This window comes from Solanum tuberosum, unplaced genomic scaffold (assembly GCF_000226075.1).
Source record: "Solanum tuberosum cultivar DM 1-3 516 R44 unplaced genomic scaffold, SolTub_3.0 scf00060, whole genome shotgun sequence".
Taxonomy (NCBI): domain Eukaryota; kingdom Viridiplantae; phylum Streptophyta; class Magnoliopsida; order Solanales; family Solanaceae; genus Solanum; species Solanum tuberosum.
Genome location: NW_006238985.1, coordinates 1,682,110 through 1,703,701, shown reverse-complemented (window position 1 = coordinate 1,703,701; position 21,592 = coordinate 1,682,110). Strand labels below are relative to the sequence as shown.

At 32.3% G+C, this 21,592-nt stretch overlaps 2 protein-coding genes across 2 annotated transcripts; one reads left to right on the top strand and one right to left on the bottom strand.

Annotated features, from left to right (window-relative positions):
- The first annotated feature begins 637 nt into the window (after nt 1–637).
- Nucleotides 638–8,202, top strand: LOC102592547 (glucose-6-phosphate 1-dehydrogenase 4, chloroplastic). Its single transcript, XM_006344741.2, has 11 exons — nt 638–829; nt 2,466–2,810; nt 3,877–3,971; nt 5,307–5,421; nt 5,769–5,974; nt 6,058–6,166; nt 6,252–6,292; nt 6,379–6,499; nt 6,585–6,784; nt 7,055–7,258; nt 7,363–8,202. Exons 1-11 carry the CDS (start codon nt 716–718, stop codon nt 7,601–7,603), a joined length of 1,791 nt encoding a protein of 596 aa, XP_006344803.1. The 5' UTR covers nt 638–715; the 3' UTR covers nt 7,604–8,202.
- A 6,201-nt stretch (nt 8,203–14,403) lies between these two features.
- Nucleotides 14,404–17,939, bottom strand: LOC102592882 (GDSL esterase/lipase At1g09390-like). Its single transcript, XM_006344742.2, has 5 exons — nt 17,581–17,939; nt 16,130–16,315; nt 15,841–16,001; nt 15,364–15,634; nt 14,404–14,907 (listed from the first exon to the last, which is right to left on the bottom strand). Exons 1-5 carry the CDS (start codon nt 17,846–17,848, stop codon nt 14,678–14,680), a joined length of 1,116 nt encoding a protein of 371 aa, XP_006344804.1. The 5' UTR covers nt 17,849–17,939; the 3' UTR covers nt 14,404–14,677.
- Between the last annotated feature and the right edge of the window lie 3,653 nt (nt 17,940–21,592).

Genomic DNA, 21,592 nt, shown 5'->3' with positions numbered 1-21,592 from the left:
GGGAGTAAGAAATTTAAGTTTATAAGTTATAAACTTGAGAAGAATTTATAGCTCGTTTTATAGTTATTGAATTCAATATAAAATATTTATATATATTTAATAAAAAATTTAAAATTAAATATACAAGATCTAAGCAAAAACTACTGAATTTGTATGAACTTGATTTTTTTGTGTAGTTAGGTGATATCATACCTTAATAACTTTGGTGCTTGCATAAATACATGTAACAAGTGTTATTATATACATATCCACAAATATAAAATATGATATTTACCCAACTATTTCTATTAACACAATCTATGAAAAATTGGGACAAAGCATTCGTATAACCTCATAGACTTCTTTTAACAACAATTTCAATTTGAATAAAAGGATAGTTTCTCTAAATTATCATTCAAATAATCAAATTCTCCCATAATAATATTTACGTTGTCTACTAATGTCATAATATCAGTTAACCTTTTCCTTTTATCTGAGAAAGAATTTACAAATTTAATACTAATATATGTGGTATGAGAAAAATTCCCAATTGTCCCTTTCGGACCTTACTCCAAATTGGGCCATGGGCCCAATATCAAGAATCCAAAATTGCGAGAACCCAAGTCCAAAGCATTACCAAAACCCAGACATCAACGTTTTTTTACACAGTAAACAACGACATACAGTATACTAGTAGAAAATACAACAGAAAACGTTGATCGGGATATTCAAAGTGATGGCGTCGCTTTCACCAGTATCGCTATCAACGTCTTCATCGGAGACCTCAATCGTCCCGTCAATTTATCGGAAACTTTCTGTATTACCTACCGTTGTTGTCCGTTCTTTTCCGGTCAGTTCTGTATCCATTTTCTTATGTTCTTTCTGGTATCCAAATTGAGCTATATGGTGCTGTTCCTATCGTATTCTCTTCCGTGATTTTCAATTCGTGTATGAAATTCAGTTGAAAAATTAAGTTATTTCAGAAATTATGAAGAAAATTGATGTTTATCGACTGAATGATGTTGCAATTTCAGTGATATGAATACAATAAGTTATTAAGTCCCATAAAATTTAGACGATGCAGAGAATAAGTGACTAACCCATTTATTCTACTTTCGAATTTAAGTGTTAGTGTGATTGTGCAGTTTTGTATAGAAAGTACAGAGGGGAATAATGCAGAGAGTATGTTTATATACAGATTCGCACTGATAATTTGTGAATCCTTAAAAGTAGACTTCTCGATACTTTGTAGAAGAGTAACTTGGAAGTATTGCAAATTTCATCATCAACCTTGATCTGTGTATGCTCAGTAATAACCTGCAGTAGCTAATGTTCCTATAGTAATAATTTCTGGAATAGCTAGTGTTCTGATAATTTGAAGAATTTCCAGTCCAAATCTGATAATGACTAACTAGCTATTTTCAGAAAGTGGATATCAATATCAGATTTGGACTGGAAATCAGTCAAACTGACCCTAGGAAAACATAAACAGTCAACTTTTGGTTCTGGGAGAATAAGATGTAGCTCTTGCTTGGGTGAGGCTTTGGTTGATCCTATAGCCACAGCGTCCAGTATCATGTCACTCAGTTTAACTTCAGGTGGAGTTTAGAATGTCAAATTGACTTGTCTATTATACATTTGTACTGGTAGCTGTTGAAGTCTTGATAAACCTGTTAAATTCATAACTGAAAAGTTTACTTTGATTGGGAAAGTATCATTTTAGAATTATAGCTAAACTAATCAAACAAATTTGAACTCTTAAAGTGGAACAGGATAATGTCATAAATAGAAATGTGTCAATTGAAAATGTGTAACACATTTCTATATGCCCCGATAAAATGTGATCCTTTTCACGAAATATATGATTTTTCATGTTCTGCACAATACAGTGACTGGAAGTTTTATATATACATTTTATACTAATGAAGAAGCAATTATCAAATTACAAGCATAAGGTTAATAACTGGATCTGCTAAGATTTCTATCTAATTGTGTTTCCAAATGATTGTATAACTAGTTATGTCAACCATGTTATAGTTCTGTCATGCTTCTAAAACATTTCTGTGATCCTTTCAAGACATGTTCACGGTTCACCTAAAAGGTATTGGTAAAAAATTAGAAAGATGTATAAATCCGCATCTCACATATGTTGAGTTGTATTAACATGCATGTTCTACATGCTACAGCGCCAAATTGAAGTTTTACTTCTTCTTGCATGCCCTGAATTCTTAAATTTGTTTAGTCGTGTGAACTGGTTGACCAGATGAATCTAAACCTTGGTCTATATTTTCAGTTTGATACTTCTTTATAACTTTCAATCTTCAGATCAGAAGAAGCTGGTGAATCATGTTTACCTTTTGATATCTCACTGTTCCAGCTTTCTATAATAGTGTGGTTTAGTTGGGGAATACACGTGCACTTTTTCTGGCCAATGCCATTGTGACGGTGAATATTTTTCTGGAGACTGATATATATTCTTTACTCAGAGCCATACGATAAAGAAATCCAGAACACAAATAGACTATGTGGCATATGTTCAACCTCATGATGTCAACAGACCGCGATCTTCCATAAGGTCGACCTCTTTTAATGTTGAAGGAACTGGAAGCACTACTTCACTTGATGAAGAAGTTATAATTGACACTTCTTTGACGGAGGCTTCCATAAAGTTGCCTTTGCCTTTGTTTGAGACTCAATCATCCAGTAGTGGTGCACCAACTGATGATTCAGCCTCTCTTAGCATTGCTGTTATTGGGGCCACTGGTGTACTAGCCAGAAAGAAAATCTTTCCAGCATTATTTGCTTTGTATTACAGTGGTCAACTTCCAGAGGTAGGTACATTGATCAACTACCATTGTGCTCCTTTTTGAGTTCTACGCATCTATTGAAATTTTTATTATGTTCAGTATCCATAATATTCATTTCTGATCCTGGTGGAACACAATTTCATCTTAGCTTTTTATTATATATTTCTTACTAATGAAAAATTTAATTTTTCTTTGCTACTGTCTGTCATAGCTACACCACTAATTCAATTGTTTTCTAATTGTTGTACCTCACAAGTCATATTAATTGGTGGTATAACAATAAAAACAACATACCTAGTGTGATCTCACAAGTGGAGTATGGGAGGGTATAGTGTACGCGACCTCACTCCTACCTCATAGGGAGGCTGTTCCGATAGACCCTCTGCTCAAATTTCAGAAAGTAACTATTTGAAATTATCTTTGATAGCTTGAGCTCAGCTTGATAAATTTTTTATTTAGATCAAATGTAGTAGCTTGATTAACATTGAAAAAGCCTTTTGAAGGGGTGGGGTGGTGCCATGCTTGTTGGACTGAACTAGCTGAAAGAGGTATGAGCATTAGTTTTCTTCCACATTGTGCGTTTAAGCTTTTGAGCTAGTGGTGATAACACTTGTTACCTGGGCAAGTAATTTGGTGGTAAGTTGCAACTGTTAGGACTTTGGACTAGATTAAGCATCATGCCGGAAGAGTGGACTCATGTGCCACACCAAGTGTAATTATAGAGTGTAAAATTATGAAATGTTCCGGGCTCCACAACTGAAGAAGAGATGACCACATCATGAAGTTATGAAACAAATGAATTTGGCACTTTAAGTTGAAGTATATGATAGTTGGCAATTTCTTGTCCTGTAAGAATCATTTGAAGTAGATTCACGCAAGAACAATTGAGGGGCTCAAAACTTGGAACTTTTTGGATAAAAATATTAACAAGGTAGTCGAATAAGATCAAGCTAAAATTGAATTGGAATATTTGAAGTATGTTGCTAGTTTCTTCTGCTTGCTACTTTTTAATGATAGGAAGCATAATACTGGAAAGTTATATACATATGAGGTTAACCTTCTAGGCTTACTGGCTTTCTGATGGCTGCAGAAAATTGGTATATTTGGGTACTCACGGAAAAAATTAACTGAAGAAGATCTAAGAGCCATAATAGCACCAACTTTAAGTTGCCGCATTGATCACCAGTATGTTCCTTAACTTCCAAATGCATATATATATATATATATATATATATATATATATGTACCTCTGTTTTATATGTTGACTATGTCTATCCATCTGCTTATAACATAGGACACATTAGAAATATGTGCTTATGCACACAGAGAGAGCTTGAATGCACATGTGTGTGAGAGAGAGAGAGAGGAGGGGGGGAGGGGATTTTGTCACTGACGGATTTTGTATAGCTGATTCTATTCTAGAGTTTGAGTTTTTGACTAAAACTTCTTAGACTTTGCCTTCAAAATTTAAGATACATTTGCTAGAGCACCTGAAAGGCTAATGAGGGAGTTATGAGTGATCAGGGAAACAAATGGTTTGTATCATGAAAATTGGCGCTTTCTTGTTGTTGATCTATTAACATAAAATTTATTAGGGATAATCTCAGAGACCTCGCCCAGGTTTCGCTTCGTCACACTAATCTGCCTTGTGGTTTACGATATTACATTTATCGCCCTTATTTTGAAATCTTTGTCACAATTTTCTTAACTCATTTTTCTTTGATGAAAACAATTATAATTTGACTAATTTGTCCTTTCTAATATGCTTTTTTGTTTAATTTATCTTATAATATCTTCTTAAAGAAGCTTCTAAAAGATGGTGTAATTTTTCCCCGTGCCGTAAAATTATGTGGTTTGAGTTTTGCTGGAACTTTTTAACGAACATATTTGTTAAAAAACTCAGATATAATACTGCAAAGGAGGTATACAATAATGAAAGAAATAGAAAAAAACTTAATTGAAGAGGATTCCTGTGGAACAAGGAAAGAAACATACCACATAATACCCCAAATTCATACAAAAAATAAGTAGTTCTGGAAAAGGCTGAAAGAAGAACAGACAATTAATGTGCAAACTTTCAAATTCCTATGACCAAAATTCATTTTATTGGTAAAGGGAACTTTATAAAATAATAGATGTAAAGTAAATTGTAAAAGAAAGTATGAAGTGCAGAGCAGAAGGATGCCGAAGAGAGGGAGAGATGGTGGCATGAATTTGCAGATCTTTTAAAAATGTTTATAGAAATAATTAAACGAAAGAGTATACTTAATAAGGTCAAATTATAAAGATTTTACATTGATGAAAAATGTACTAAAAGAAATGTTACCAAAAAATAAAAATAAAGGAGGTAAGCATAATATCGTAAATCACAAGGGAAGTTAGTACTACAAAGAAAAATTTGAGAGGTCTATGAAATTATCCCAAATTATTAAACAAAAACTCGTCTCAATTTTCATATGTTAAAATAAAATCATTGGTGGAACATGATGTAGTTTAACTTTATAAAGTTTCTTTATACAGAGAAAACTGTGAAGAAAAAATGGATGCATTTCTCAAAAGGATATTCTATCTTTATGGAGGGTATGACAACCAAGAAGGAATGTCAAAGCTCAATACTCTCATGGAAGAAGTTGAGGTAAGTACTGCTGAGGATTGTCGACCTATGGTGCGCGTTCTGTTGTTTCTTGTACTTCGACTATCGTATTATTTTGTTGTAGTACTATTCTATTACTATATGTTGTTTCTTGTACTTCCATTACTATCTGTTGTTTTTTCTTGAGCCGGGGGTCTATCGGAAAAAACCTCTCTACCTTTGAGGTAGGGGTAAGGTGTACATACACTCTACCCTTCCTAGACCCCACCGCGTGGGACACTGGGACTACACTGGGTATGTTGTTGCTGTACTTTTTGTGCGCGTAAGTGCTCATTGTATCCAAATCTATGTTATTTCTATTACTGTTGTTAACAGCTCGTGTACCTTAGGGAAAGTTTGGAGCAAACAGAATATTTTACCTTTCTGTGCCTCAAGAAGCACTTATCGACGTAGCATCCTCTCTTTCTGAAAAGGCCCAAACTCAGAGGGGTTGGAATCGTGTAATAATTGAAAAACCCTTTGGACTGGGTTCGTTTTCTTCTCATCAGTTGACTACCTCCCTTCTCTCAAACTTTGAGGAAAAGCAATTATACAGGTTCAAAAGCAACATGTGTGATATAAGAAGACTTTGAATTCTGAATTATTTACTCATCACTGTTTTACTTGCCTATCTTCCAGGATAGATCATCTTTTGGGAAGGAACACAATTGAGAATCTTGCGGTTCTAAGGTTCTCTAATCTAGTATTTATGCCATTATGGAATCGAAGTTACATACACAACATACAGGTAATTTGCTTAGGATAACCGACGCTCAATTCACCTTGGGAATGATGCAAAAAGTCTTAGTTTATCATTGAACATTTATTTTTAGGTCACTTTTTCTGAAGAGTTAGGCATGCAGACCTCAGCAAGGTAGCCAAGGTTTCAGTTCACTTATGTAGGTTACAAGTATTTGATCCTAATCCTCACCCTCTTCATTTTTCCCCTTCACGTAATAGATATCCTAAAGGCTATGGGATTTTAGGAGATGTTGTACACAGCCACATCTTCCAGACAGTGGCCTTGCTTGCTATGGAGCCGCCTGTCACCCTTGATGGTGAAGATGTTCGTCATGAGAAAGTATGTAACCTCTATTCCCTATATGTTACAAAATATTTTCAATATTTTTTGTTGAAATTGGTCATATAAATCATTTACTCCTCAGGTTAAGGTTTTGAAATCAATTAGAAAATTGGGATCATCTGATGTAATTCTTGGGCATAGCGAAGCTGATTCTGGAAGTAACTTCAAGGATATGGAAAACCTAATGCCCACATATTTTGGTGCTGTTTTACACATTGATAATGCACGGTGGGACGGTGTGCCTTTTCTTATTAAGGCTGGCAGGGGGCTCAAAAAGAACAGGTCTGATCACTGCTCTCTAGTTATAGTATCTCTATTTCACCTTCAACCATTTGAAATATCATATCCTACTGCCTAAATACATAGGAGGTGAATCCTTTTTACATTTTTTTTGAAGTTTTAATGCGTATGTAGATTGCTGCTATGATAGGTTTCACATGTTCCATTTAAACTATTCATATCTGTCTCATAATCCAATGAATTTGATGCATGATTTTGATTATCATCAAATAGGTCTGTTCGTTCTAATTTATCCTTACTGATGTGTTTCAGAGTTGAAATTCGTATACAATTTCGTCGTGTTCCTGGAAACATTTATCATAAAGACGGAGGAGGGCATATGCAAGATCTTGTCACTAATGAGCTGATTCTGCGTGATGTGCCTGATGAGGCCATACTCATCAGAATTAATAATAAAATTCCAGGATTAGGCATGAACTTGGAGGCTTCGGAATTGAACTTGCTTTATAAAGACAAGTAATGTTTTCTATTTTCTTATGTTAGTAATTTTGTGAATTTAGTGTTATGTTAGGATCTCCATTTCCATACTTTCTTATTGTTTTCTCTTGTTGATGTACTAGGTACAATGTTGATGTAACGGACTCGTATGAACAACTTCTTCATGATGTAATAGATGGAGATAACCATCTATTCATGAGAAGCGATGAGGTTGAAGCTGCATGGAACATTTTATCTCCAGTTTTAAGTGAGTTGGACAATAATAATGCGACACTTGAGCATTACGAGTTTGGTAGCAAGGGTCCAGATAAAGCCGGTAATCTCTGGGCTAAACATGGGGTCAAGTGGTTGGATGATTTGTGAATTTCCTATTAGGCCATTACTCACAGTTATACATCATACAAACACTGAAATTCCTAAAGAAGGAATTATTAGAAATCCACTCTCCATACTTGGTCTTCATGATCATTGATCGAGATGGAATCATTGTGAAAAAATTTGCACACCTGTTACACACTACAGAAAAAGTTAAGACTTTAGATTAATGAGATTGATGACACTAGCTTTTGAAAGTTGGGTTCGTATTGTTGGCGCCACTTGCTTGTTTGTTGTGGATTCTGTTTACTTGATGGGTAATATGTCAAGCTGGCATAGTGACATGCTAGTGAAACTATTTTGGTGATTGCCTCCCATCGTCAATCCTTTGACGGTGGATATTTGTTGTTGTTTAAACCTAATGTGTCAAGCTGGCATAGTGACATAAATTTGGTGGTTGTTGTAGTCAAATAATCATGTCACTATAGGGATTGATCACTATTTCGTAGTTTGGGGGTAGAATAGGACAAGGCTTTTTGGAGAGGTTGAAAGATGAGCTTAACTAGGCTCCTTTTTTGGCAATTTCCTAACTTTGAATGACACATTTGAAAGATGCTAGTATTACTCTAAAAGTATGTGTTGTGCTATATTGAATTATTCTACTTATATTTGGAGTTCCTTAGAACTAACTATAAACACTTGTTATAAATGATATTTTTCGGTGTGAATTCGAGTTAGCTAGGCTCAAAATGGATACCGATGGAAACCCAAAATTGGAAAATCTATCCAAGGTTCAGAGAGCAATGCTTAGGTCATCCCTAATTGAATTATTGTATAAGTTTAGACATCCAAGGAATATTTCTTGTGTGGTTGTTTTCAACCTAACGGAATGCCTATATGCTGCTAGTTCTGTTCCACTTTTTAAATGGAAAGGAAGAGTTAAGTCAGCAACAGGAAGAGCACGTATAAATTGGGATTTGGGACCTAGTTAATTGGGTTCTTACTAAACTTGCTAAAAAGGTTAACACACTGACCTAAACAGAATAAAACACTACTGCGTGGAGTATATCTTAAAGCAAAAGCAAAATCCAGTCACATGCCATCAATCTTTTCCCAAATCTGCTTTTGAGTTCTTTGATTCTCTATTTGTTAGTAATTAGTATTAAACTTTTGACTCGGAATCGCATAAATGTGGCCATATTTGTGTTAAACTGAAATCATCACTTTAGAGAGTGTGGTACGGAGAAAAAACAATTTTCGAAAAATGTTTTTCAATTTTCTCATATTTGGTTGGTCAAAATATTTTGAAAAACATTTTCTTTATTAAAACAGACTTCTTAAAAATGAGAAAAATGACTTCTCCAATGAAATATAAGGTAAAACAATTTAAACAAGTGACAATTCAAGTTCATTGTCTCTTTCCTACCCACTCAACATCTCCAATCTCCACTCCGTCACCCTAAAACTCCCACTCCCTACCATGTTCACATAAAAATGCTCTTGGGATAATAATCTTTTGATTACTTACCAAACATTAATAAATAAATAACTCACTTTTGAAAAATATTTCCCTTCGTGCCTAACACACCCTTGTTATTACATAACATGATTTATTACTCGAGACATACTTTTGACTTGTGTCGAACAAATTGCTTCAGGAAAGTGCTTTTAACACATTTTGAGTTATGTCCGCTTCACGCAGTAGCACACTTCTTGATCTCGGCTCAAAGAAGTGACCGACATGGCCTTATTGATAAATGAAAGAATGGATTATGAGCATGGAGTAAAACAGCGAATCGAAAAAAGAAAAAAAAAACAAGAAAGATTAGAATTGCCTGAAAAATGTGACATATCACATGTCACAGTATGGGCGTAGCATATATTCTGGTCGGTCATTGACATAATGGCTGTCCCCTGTCGTAGAGAATGATGCACTCCTCTACATTATCATTTATTATTTTTTATCTCAAAATCACATTGTTGCAAATTACATATCTAATTATGGTTGTCAGGATGTGAGCTAAATCAGTAACTAGTACAAATGTACAATCAAAACGTTATTGTGGACATCTTCATTAAAAAAAACTTAGGTACTTTCTACGTTTACTTTTACTTATAATACTTATTTGATTTTTTGATATATAAAAAATAACAGATAAAAATAAAAATATATTTTAAATTATTAGACGAGTAAAAATAAATAGTGAGACTCGAGAGTAGCATACTCACCATATTATACTCTCCTTCGATCCCATAATTGCCACATTAGCTTTTTCCTATGTCCCTTAAAATAGTAAACAATAAATATTTTTTACTATTTTATTTTTATCTCTCACCAAAATATTGCACGTTATTTAAGAATAAGATTAAGATAATGTTATTTCTAACATTTAATATTAAGGATAAAATGGAATAAAAATAATTAATTTTATTTTAATATTATAAAATAACAAATAAATTAAGATAATCTTTTTATTAATCTTAGCAACTAATATGAGATAGAAGAAAATATGTTTTCTTAGCTTTAATATGTGCATTGCTTTCAGACTATGAATCCCAAAAAGTCAGATTATATTCACAGTAAATTATTTGTCTATTTTTTGCTTTCTTTTTTATCCCTGGAGGAGAGGGCTATATTTATTATCTTAAAAAATGTTAAATTTCAACGCTAAATGTAATCTCACTAGTAAGTAAGTAGTATTTGTGAACGAACTTGTAAAATATTTCTCTTTTTTTGTTAACATATAATTTTATGCTTCATTTTATAGTATTTCTCTTTTCTCCATTCTGTTTTTTTTTTCAAGGAATGGGCTCCTATTACGTTATATGATTAAAAGAAGAGAAAATTTCAGAAATAGCAAAGATAATAAACATAATAAGGCTCTATAATTATAGTTTAGTAATTGTACTTTATAAATATAATTTTGTTTGCTATGGAGGTTGTAGTTAGTATATTTTGCTTGCCTGTTTGTATATTTCACTTGTAAATATACAAACATGATAAGTATATACAAATTCTGTATTTATATATTTAGATAATTTTCAGAACTCCATTTGTATAATTTTTTTGCCAATATATAAAAATGATAATTTATCATGATTTTTTCATAAATTATAAACAAATAGTTATGGTAAGCATATAGAAATTCTAGACTTATACTATCAAGAACTGAATTATACAAATTCCAAATTTATAAAATTAAAAAATTAAATAGCAAAATTTCGCAAAACTATAACCATAAATTAAAAATGATTAAAACTATAACTATATTACATAATATACTTTAAATATTTATCATTTCACGTAATTTTTCCAAGAAAGAGAAGATCATCTGCAATGAGTTATAGAATTCCCCTTTCGAAGACCACCATATATGATATACCTATAAAAAAAATGAAAAGAGATATTCGATTAGTACCTACAAAAGGCAGTGCAGGATATTGTGACGCCTATGGAGGAGACTAATGAAGGCTGGTAAAAAAAAATTGGTTCGATAAATTCACATGATACACATATTTTTAAATTTGATGATAATGTAATTCAAAGGGTGAATTTATTTGTTTTATTAGGGTAAAGCGGACAATGTGTTATTTCATGATTTAAAGTCTAAATTGTAACAAGGGCAAAATATTCTTCATTTTTTAATTTATGTAGTATAGATAATTTGATTAAATTTTGAAGCTAAATTAGATTTAATTAATTAAGAATTTGTTTGACTATAAAAATTATCCACTTTTTATTGAAATAATTATTTACTTTACTTGAAAATCATCTAAATTCAAGTTGAGGCTGGATTTTAAATTCCAAACAAAATTCCTTCCTCTCACATTTGTAAAAGTATAACCAAACACAACTTTTATCTTCAAATTATTTGTAAAAGTATAACTAAACATAACTTGATCTTCAAAAATTTCAAAAAAAATAGTTGATTTTCTATAGCCAATGACCTGCTTAATGTTTTGATATTAAAATTTAGATATTAAAAATTATTTTAAAAAATACTATAAATTTGCATTTTTTTCTCGTTTCAATATAATGAAAAATTAAATCAGAAGGATGATCTAATGCACATCATTGCTCAAAAACTATGTGATGTACAAAGATTAAATATTACTCTCTCTTTTCCATATTAGATAGGAATCTTACTTCAAATATTTGTGTCATATTATTTGATCACTTACTAAATTAAGATAAAATTAATTATTTTTTTCTCATTTTACTCTTACAATTAATATGACCTTTGAAAGTTTAAACAAGCTTTGAAGATTCAATTTTTTTTCAAGAGGCTAATTAATATGAACAAGGGAAAAAATAGTAAAGTTGATCAATAATTATCGTGTAAATAGAAAGTGTACATCTAATATGGGACACAGAGAGTAGCTATTATTAATACTCGTCCGTCTCTATTTACTTATCAAATATTTCCTAATTTGATTTTCCTTTTTACTTGTCATTTTTAATAAATCAAGAAAGAATAATTATTTTTTCTTTCTATTATACCTTCAATTATTAACGTTGAGTTAATGTCTTTGAAAAATATAGTGAGTAATTATGTTTAATACTCTATCAATTAATATGGATAAAATAGTAAATTCACTATACCAATAATTACTTTGGTGTATTAAGTCAAATTTTAACAAGTAAAATGGGACAAATAAAGTATATACTTATTTAATTTTCTCTTTTTTTTTTAAGTAAAAGAAATTATATCCTTCGTTAAATTTCTGGCTTCGGAATTAGAGAGGGCGAGGGAGGGGTGGGGGTTGTGGGGAGGGCAGTTGGGGATCTAGTAGTTTCTTTTATTAATAAGACAACCTTATCTTTCATATTTTGTTGCATTTGCCCCCATCTCTAATTATTTCACATCAAAGGGATTATGGATAGAGAGAGAAGGAAGAGAAAGAATTTGGAGAATGAGAGATTAGAAAAGGAAGAAGAGGAAGATGAAGATGAGGATGAGAAAATTGATAAGTTTTTTGCTCTTATAAGAAGCACTAAAGATATACGTGACCGTTTGTTAGCAAGAAATCAAGTAACAGAGAGATCGAAAATTTTGGAAGAAAATAATAATAACAGAGATTCATCTCACAACAATTCTGCTGTTGGAATTTGGAATCCATCGATTCAATCACGGGTAATTGATGCTTCTGCAATTGCAGGTCCTTCCAATTCTAACTCCAACAAACAACACAAAGAAGTAGAAAGAGGGGAAAAGTTAGTAACAAAAGAAGAAAAAAAATGTAATATGTTGGACTTGGACCTCAATCTTTCATTGTAAGAGGAGTAGTTTTTTTTTTAATCTGAAATTTACTGATTCGATCAATTTAAATTTCTGTCGGGCAGGAGATTTTCATTTCCAAAATTCGAATATGAGTACTTATTAATGTAGTTATGAACTTATGATTATATCTAGAAAATGTTAATTTTTTAGTTATCAATGGTTAGTGCACCTTCTTTTTCTTCATTTTTAATTTTTAAGCTTTTCTCTTGTTTCTAATATCGTTCAAATAATTGGCTTATGAAAGACATAAGAACAATAATTTGGGGTCTCATATTTAGATTTCTGCTACAGCACGCAATGCAATGTTATGTGTGTACATTTGACTCATTTTTTGTTGGCTTGATAATTCAATGGGCTCATCCGTAAAAGTTGGATGAATTTTGACTTTGGGTCTCAGTTTTTCTGACCCCTACAAATATTGTGCTTATTATAGCAACTATAGTCTAAGATAGACATGTGGCTAATACACTTAGAAACCCCACAATTTTACTTGATTTTTACGTAAATGAAATGTAGGCAATACAAGATATTTTTTGTATGATTAAAGAGGATGTTAAAAAGATCATTGTTAAAATGTTAAATAGATAACTTTTGATTCCCACAATATTTTATGTCAATACAAAATGAGAAAGGAGTTAAGATTCTTTTCCCGTGCATAATACATGAAACTTTGCATTTTTTTAAAAATAAAATCAATCATCTTTAGTTTTTTTTTTTAAAAAAAGGATCATTTTTTTTTTCAAGATGCACTTGGGTTCTTTGAGACCAACTCGGTTGCCAGGAAGAGTGCATGCTTAAAGCCAAAAGAGTACATAATTTGTAAAAAGCCACATGATTTGACATAATTATGGACAAAAATAAATGCTTTAGTTGCATATATAAGAATAGGGATCAAATCCACATCTATTGATACTAAATTTGTTGTTTTCAACCAACAACATATCTGATCTCACAAGTAAAATCTAGGTAGTGTACGATTTACCTTTATCTTGTGAGATATATAAATAGAAATGTTGTTTCAAATAGATCATAGGATTGTTCTCAACCCTGCCTTAAAAATTGGGTAATCTAGGGAGGACTTTGAACTGCGGGTTGAGAACAACCATTCTTCTAGTTAATATAAAGGCATAATACATGAATATGCCTTTTAACTTGGCTTCAAATCACATTTATGTCCTTCAACTTTGGGTGTGCACAAGTAGACACTTAAACTTGTATAAAGTTGAACAAATAAACACACATGTCCTATATGGCATCCTACATGTCATTTTTTGTCCTACGTGGTGTCCTACATGTATGTAGGACTTGTGTGTTTACTTGTTCTACTTTATACAAGTTAAGTGTCTACTTGTGCATATCCAAAGTTGGAGGACATAAATGTAAAATGAAGCCAAGTTAAAAGGCATATTTATGTGTTATGCCTAATATAAATGTCGACACTAAGAAGTTCCCTTCACTGTTTCCGTCTTAGATGCATGTAGTTTTCATGGATGACATATGCAAGAAAAATAATATTTTGGATTATGTCAACTAGAAGACACATCATAATGTGAATTACTTGCAAAAGAAAAAATAAGCAAAGACTTAATGGCGTTATTATCATAAGACGCACCTACAACATAAATTAATACATGCCTAAAATAACAGGGAAAAGTGGACTGAAATAAACAGTGTTAGAGAATCCTGACTTCAAAACTTAAGAGCAAAAAGTTCACCTTGGCCTCTTTCTAATAACCAGTAATGTATCAATTTTTCTATTTTTCCAAATTAAATATTTTTCATAATACTCTGAAGCAACATATATTAATTCATGCTTGCACTTTATTCTAGCAAATGACCATCAATGGCAAAAGAAATCGAAGCCAATTCGTGGAGTGGAGTAGTCCATTGACAGTATCATAGAGGCTATAATTCTATTAGCTGCCTCGGTATAATGAACTCCATCCCAACTTATGAACTCAGACCCTTCACTGCAAACCTGATAATCATGTTGACCGCATGACACTCCTTTACGGTAGTTGTATGGAGGACCTCCATAGCCACAGCAAGCCATTAACGGATTTGAGAAGCCTGCAAATGTAGAATCATCATATTCTAACAGTAGTTTTTAGTAAGCTACCAACTATTTTCAAACAGTCCGTAGCTCTCGAGTATGTACTATGTTGAATCTCTCTACATGATGGTATGAAAAGAAGGAAACATATTACTTTGGAAGTTTCCACAGAAGTGGATATCTTAGTAAATGTCACTAGTGTATGAGACAAGTGAATGTTCTATATCGGCTTGCCATCATACTTCCAAGTGAAGTTCTTAGACCTTGAGATTTCAGTCAGGAGACGTCAAATTCTTCATTTTCTTGTTTTTTAATTTAATTTACAAGAACAAGGAATGTTATCTCCTGCCATTTTTTCACTAATAATATCAGCCTTTCAGTACCAACTTTAGTAGATTCATTCTGATTATCGACAACCTAAGAACCAGGAAAATTTAGCTGATTAACCAAACGAGAACAGATTTTATGCTTACCATAACTGCTGGAGTTGGCTATAAGATCATATTTGATAGCATATATGTCTACATACACAATAGTAGCATCCTTCATTTCAGATCTCAACTCTTGCAACAAATGTCGAAGCCCTTCGTTAAACAGTTTTGCAGCAGAGTTGTAATTTGCCAGACAGCCATGTGGATCGAGATCAGAAGAAACTTTCTGAACCAGAGTAAGCTTTTGAGGCAGACATCCTAGTGGTCCGGTGTTGTGGACCCAAAATTTTCTTCCTCCTTGAGAATACATGACCTAAAATTAAGTAGCTAACTTTCAGCAAATCTTTAACCTTGTAATGATGTTTAAAAAAAACCTTGTGATGCCACCTTTCTCAACTAACTTTATCCTTCCCATGCTTTTTTACATATTAATCTACTGATATTCTTGTACCTAATGTACTTTCTTCTTTTCGGCGGGGAAGCAAGGAAAAGTGAGCAATTAGTGATTAAAGAAATGACCTGAATTGCATTCCTGATCTCTGTAACAAAAGAGGGGATCATCTTGACTACTTCTGTGTAAGACAGGTTATTAGCAAATGAATCGGCTAGGTCATTCTGTCCAATATCTATCATGAAAAGAGCATTGCGAAATCCTTCTTCACCAACTAAATTTCCAGACCCTGAATGCAACAACATGAGACAAGCCAAATCATATTCACATTTCTGAGCACACGTTTCTTTTGTTTTTATTTGTATATTTTATCAGTAGAGTGTTGGACAGAGAATCAAAGGAAAGTGTAAGAATTACCAGCACTAACAAGTTCGATTGAGCGACCCTTGAAATGAAGGAACTGCAAGACTTGAATATTTAATGCGAATGGTTCATACTTAGGTAGTAACCGAGATCCTGCTATAGCGAAATTTGCTCCATTCAAAAAACTAGATCCAACAGAGTCTAGGTACGGGCTCAGAAACCTTGTATTAACACTTTGACCTGCGCTGACAATACTGCAATCTCAGCTCATATACATTGGTATCTCATGATACTTGGAAAGATTAAAATCATGTTTACATAACAAAATAGCATGTATATATACAATAACCTACACCGTGATTGCAGAAAGAAGTCCACATCACATGCCACTTCTGCAAAATAATAACTAAAAAGATGACCAAGCACTTGGTTGATCCCCAACTAAAACGATCGATTCAGTATAGTAGGAAGGGATGTATTATTGCTGAAGGGCCACACCGATCCCAGAATAATGCAAGGCATACAAAATCTTTGAAAGTTCTATGAATAATAATAATAAGACCATTGGAAATATTCGTCAGCTCAATTCCTATTACAATCTTGTCTTCATTTTTATTTGGAAAGATATTCTATATTCCCAAGGCACGTGATAAGAATGTGTGAACCAAAAGCTCCAACCATAACTATTTTCTGCACAATGAAGATACCTGCTATATGTTTTGTCTCAATACAGTAGGAGACATAACAATTGTAATGGTTTTGCACATTACATAAGATTCATGACAATTGAGGTCCTAATGACCTTTCACTTCAACGTTCCATTAAGCATTACTCCAACTTCCTAAGCTCCACTGTAGTGTTACAGTCCTTCCTTAAATGACTCAATTGCCTAGTATTTCCAAATACATAAAAGTCTAAGTAAACCATTGTCTGAAGATCATTAATTCATTCTGGACATTGACATTTTCAACCATCAATGAGTTATCAATTTTAAGTATTTTGATATTTACAAGAGTATCACATTGTAAAACAGAGTCCAGGTAAATGAAATGTTTCAAATTAGCTTGTTGTACAAAGTGAAGGGGAGCCTTGGAGCAACAATTGAACTATTGGTCACACGTTGAGTTGTGGAAGCAGTCACTAATGTTTGCACTAGGGTAGACGGTCTACTTCAGGTCTTCTCTAAGGATTAACAAGTGAATAGTGTATACTATGTACGATAGAGATCATAGTTTAGCCAGTCAAAATTCTCACTGTCAAGGATCATAAATTTTGGAAAGTAAAGCTATTCACTCTCCAAAATGCTAAGAAATATAAAAAAAAATCCATGTAGGACCCAATCAAATATTCATCACAATTCACAATCTTTCACAGATATGACTCTCTACCTACCAATCAATACATGCAGTGAATCCAACTTCAAATACATACATTACACATTAATGTTATTTACTTCTCAATGTACAATTAATTAATTTCTTTATAAAAAAAAGAAAAGGACTTACATAGAAAATCGAGAATAAGGCGGCCATCAGAGAGACGGCCAGTTGAACGGCGGAAAAAAGTTCGACCATTTGGAAGGTTAATGGGGTACCCGAGTCCGGCAACGAGTCCACCCGTATCCGAATTAGAATCACCAAAATTGAAAATGACTGGTCGATTTTTACACTGAGATTGAACTGGGTTTGAAAAAGAGGAGAGAATGAAAGAAATAAAAAGTATAATGTAAGCTGAAGCTTGTAAAATGTGTGGCAAAAATGAGAGGCAAGCCATGTTATTTTGCTCTCATAACTTTTACTTGGGGGAAGTGCAGTCACTACTCACTTCTCCTTCAGCTTCTTTTTGCTAATAGAACGTTGGCAGTTCCTGAAAATAATAGGGGCCATTCAGAACAATGTGTGGGTTCCACTGACATCGTAGTAGGTTGCCCCATTTTGTTCTTTTCCCAATATTGTAGGGTTTTTTTTATTAGTTCATACGTAAAAGAATAAATGAGTAATAATTTAATTTAAAATAACTTGTAATGAAATATAATTGTATAACTTATTTTACATATAAAATAAATCTTCAAATAAGAAAACCATAAACTTCATACTTAATCAAACACGGAAAAAAAAGTAAGTTCTCAAATTCAGGCTACGTATGTAGATAGTAATTTTATTTATCAACTAAAACTTAAGACAGATACTCCTATAAATAGAAAGAAAATAATTTTATTAATATTAAAATTTAAATTTGGAATCTCACCATTTTTGACCGCTTTGTATTAACTTTTTTAAAAGAAAGTATTTTTCTTCTTTACTCCATCAACTTTAGCAGTTTTTATGTTTGGCTTTGTGTGACATGACACACAGCAGTCGTCGGCATGGCAAGTTGGACTCGTTTTCCATCCATCGTTTCCGTTTGTGTGGGGTGACGTTATAAAAAGACAGAATGTTGTAGGAGATTTTTATACTTGACTCAATTTGTCACCCGAAGGGTCTAGTCTATGTTCACGTCATAATATACTATCCAAATTTACAAATTATGAAGTGCATTATAAATTAAAGAAAACAAATGATGGATTTGCACATTCCAACTTCCTTTGTGATAACTTTCTCTTCATTGCTTGGGCCTGAGATTCTCAACAAACAGTAGCTTCTGAGTCTCCAGCCCATTGTATATTTGTATTGGGCCCATCAGCCGAATACAATCTTTTTTGTTCTTCTTGTAATTCTCCTAACAACATTAATTAGCTACCCATTAACCTTCATCCTACCTAAGCCCAATTAAAAATAAAAAATGGGTGACGACATATTGCCTTTATTGATAAAAGTGATGGTGCAGTTTGTGTATGCAGGCATGAACCCTTTCGTCCACATTGCTTATCGCCAAATAATTGGCACTATCTCCCTTTGCTTACTTCTTCGAGAGGTAACTAATTAAATTGAAATGTATCTTCTCATCATTATTAAACACAATATAAATTTTATCTCATGCGCCAACTTGAAAACTAATTAATTGCTAAATCTGTCGTTGACTCCAGGAAAACAAAGCCTCAGTTTTCTGGATTTTCTCATGTTCTTTTTCCGGGTAACTATTCTCTCTTTAATAAAGATATTTTTGACAAATTTAAATGATATTTATAACTTTGAATGTCACATTTTCCCATTACGCAGGTTAACGGTGACTGATCAGATTGCATATTTCATTGGTTTAAAATATACAACTCCAACTATCGCTTGTGCATTATCAAACTTAGTCCTTTTAGATAATAATATTCCTAATTATTTCCTCAAATCAATATGGGTTATGAACCAAGATAACTCTGTAAGGGTATATGAGCTAGACATGGTAAATAAGAGTGATTAAGTTGATATTATTGTGCCAAATAAAATGTTGAAAAGTTTTATTTGCAATTCAGTTATGCAAATAATTCAATTGTTATCAAATTATGTCGAAACTTTGGCGAAAAGTTATCTCTCATTCCCTTTCTCCGTTTTAGTATCTCATCACATTCTAATTATCTTCTTCTATGTTAATTTCTCTTTAGATAGTGTGTTATTACTTTGTTGTACGTATTCTAGTTATAACTTGTATTCAACAATAAATATATATAACCATGCTTGTGTTGGAATCGAGTTTGTTTCAATATAAGTATACTGTATGTATCAAACATATTAATCCAAGAAGCCTTATTATAATTTGGCAGGTTGGAGGAAGTGGGATTTAGTGTAAGGCAGGGAAGCCAAAGTGTGGGGAAAATTAAGGCATGACAACTTAATATTCACGCACCATATATTAAAAATAAAAAAATAAAAAAAACAAGTTTAGTCACTATAACGTGTTAATGCCTCTAGAATTAATGTTTCAACGCTTTAAGCTGATCAATATATATATTTGTTTTATGGAGAAACAAAGATTTGGACCAAATGATAGTTTCTGATCATGAGTCCATCAACTGTAGACGTGAGCATTGGGATCTAGTAATGGACTGTTTGACGCAGATCCATTGCAATGGAACATTATGTCATGAATAATCGATCATTATCAATTATCACCATCCATTACATGACTATCATCATTCATCGCTGCGATTAGATATCACTATCATCCATGTCAATTATTAGTTTTCACCATTAACTACAAGCTACCGTTATCAACCACTATTGTTAATCACTATTGTCAGTCACCATCACCACATAACATAATCTCCGATCAATAAGCACAACCACCATCGCTAGGCATCATCATTATTCATCCCCAACTATCATATACTTTTTAAAAATATTTTATTAATATAGTAGATTACTTTAATATTTTATTTGAATTATATATTATTAATTTTAAATAAAAGAAGGTGTTATATATTAAAATAATAAATATTTTTTAATTATTTAATATTTAATCTAAGACAATATAGGGTGCGAAATTCTCTTCTTATTACTGAGTGGATATGTTAATCTGGACGAGATGTCTGATAAGGTGCATGATGCTTGTCCAAGGGGGGATTTTAATGTTTGATGATTCATAAAGTAAACAAGTGCACGTTGACTGTTTTTTTTTTAAAATCATTCACCTGACTACACCAAGCCAATAATAAAAATATACTATTTGACATACATATCTTCTTAATTTCTTTTACCACTAATCATATAGGTGGAGTCAAGATAACGCTTAAAAAAACAGTCAAGATAGTGCTTGATAATAAGCAATTTTTAAAAAATGTAAAAAGGAGAATTCGACCAGTCTTTAATTATGAACCATATAACCTAAAATTAATGTCTTACAACTTATATGTTTGCATAATGGAGAAAAATCATAAAGCTATGCAAATTAAACTCCTTCTCATCCCTCAGGGATCTAAAGTTTGTTGTCTATAATACTCTTTGATTATTTGTGCGGCTATAAATCATTTCATTAAGAATAAAATAAAATTTTAAAATTATGGAAAGATAACATTCTTTTTAAGATGAACTAAAAAGAAAAGTATGCCAAGTAAAATAGAATAGTAATACTCATTTGAAATCAGTCACCTCTATTATTTCCTTTGATTAAAGAGAAATCTTAGTCTCAAAATATGGCTTTTTTCAAAAGGATTTTCTACTATAATTCGTCGCAAGAACTAAACGTTAAAATTAAAGGCTATGATTTATTTATTTTATTAAAGTTATAAAAAGGAAACCACTTAAAGGCAAGAACATGAGTGAAGCAACTAAATACTCCATATATGTGAAGTGTCTGTACCAGAAAAAGAAAAAAAAGCGACTGCAGTTGAAGTGATAAAAAGGTGGTGGAGTAGCCAATAATTCAATGCATTATGTACAACCAAAAGAACAAATGAAAGTTGTACAAAAAAAAAGATAAAAAAAGAAAAGGAGTGGCAGTCAAAAAGTATGTACTACTTTCTCCGTTCACTCTTAATTGTCATGTTGCATTTTCCAGAAGTCATTTGACTAATTTTTAAAGTTAAATTAGATTATATTAATTCGATATTTTAAACAAAAAGTTTAGATATTCAAAAACTATACGAAAAAC

Excerpts from the sequence above, each read along its gene's own strand:
- LOC102592547 (XM_006344741.2), top strand. The coding sequence starts at position 716 with ATGGCGTCGCTTTCACCAGTATCGCTATCAACGTCTTCATCGGAGACC. Across the intron at positions 2,811-3,876 it reads ACAGTGGTCAACTTCCAGAG|AAAATTGGTATATTTGGGTA; the intron begins GTAGGTACATTG and ends TGATGGCTGCAG. Across the intron at positions 6,785-7,054 it reads AGGGGGCTCAAAAAGAACAG|AGTTGAAATTCGTATACAAT; the intron begins GTCTGATCACTG and ends GATGTGTTTCAG.
- LOC102592882 (XM_006344742.2), bottom strand. The coding sequence starts at position 17,848 with ATGGCTTGCCTCTCATTTTTGCCACACATTTTACAAGCTTCAGCTTAC. Across the intron at positions 15,635-15,840 it reads AGATCAGGAATGCAATTCAG|GTCATGTATTCTCAAGGAGG; the intron begins GTCATTTCTTTA and ends ACTTAATTTTAG. Across the intron at positions 14,908-15,363 it reads AGCCAACTCCAGCAGTTATG|GCTTCTCAAATCCGTTAATG; the intron begins GTAAGCATAAAA and ends CTACATTTGCAG.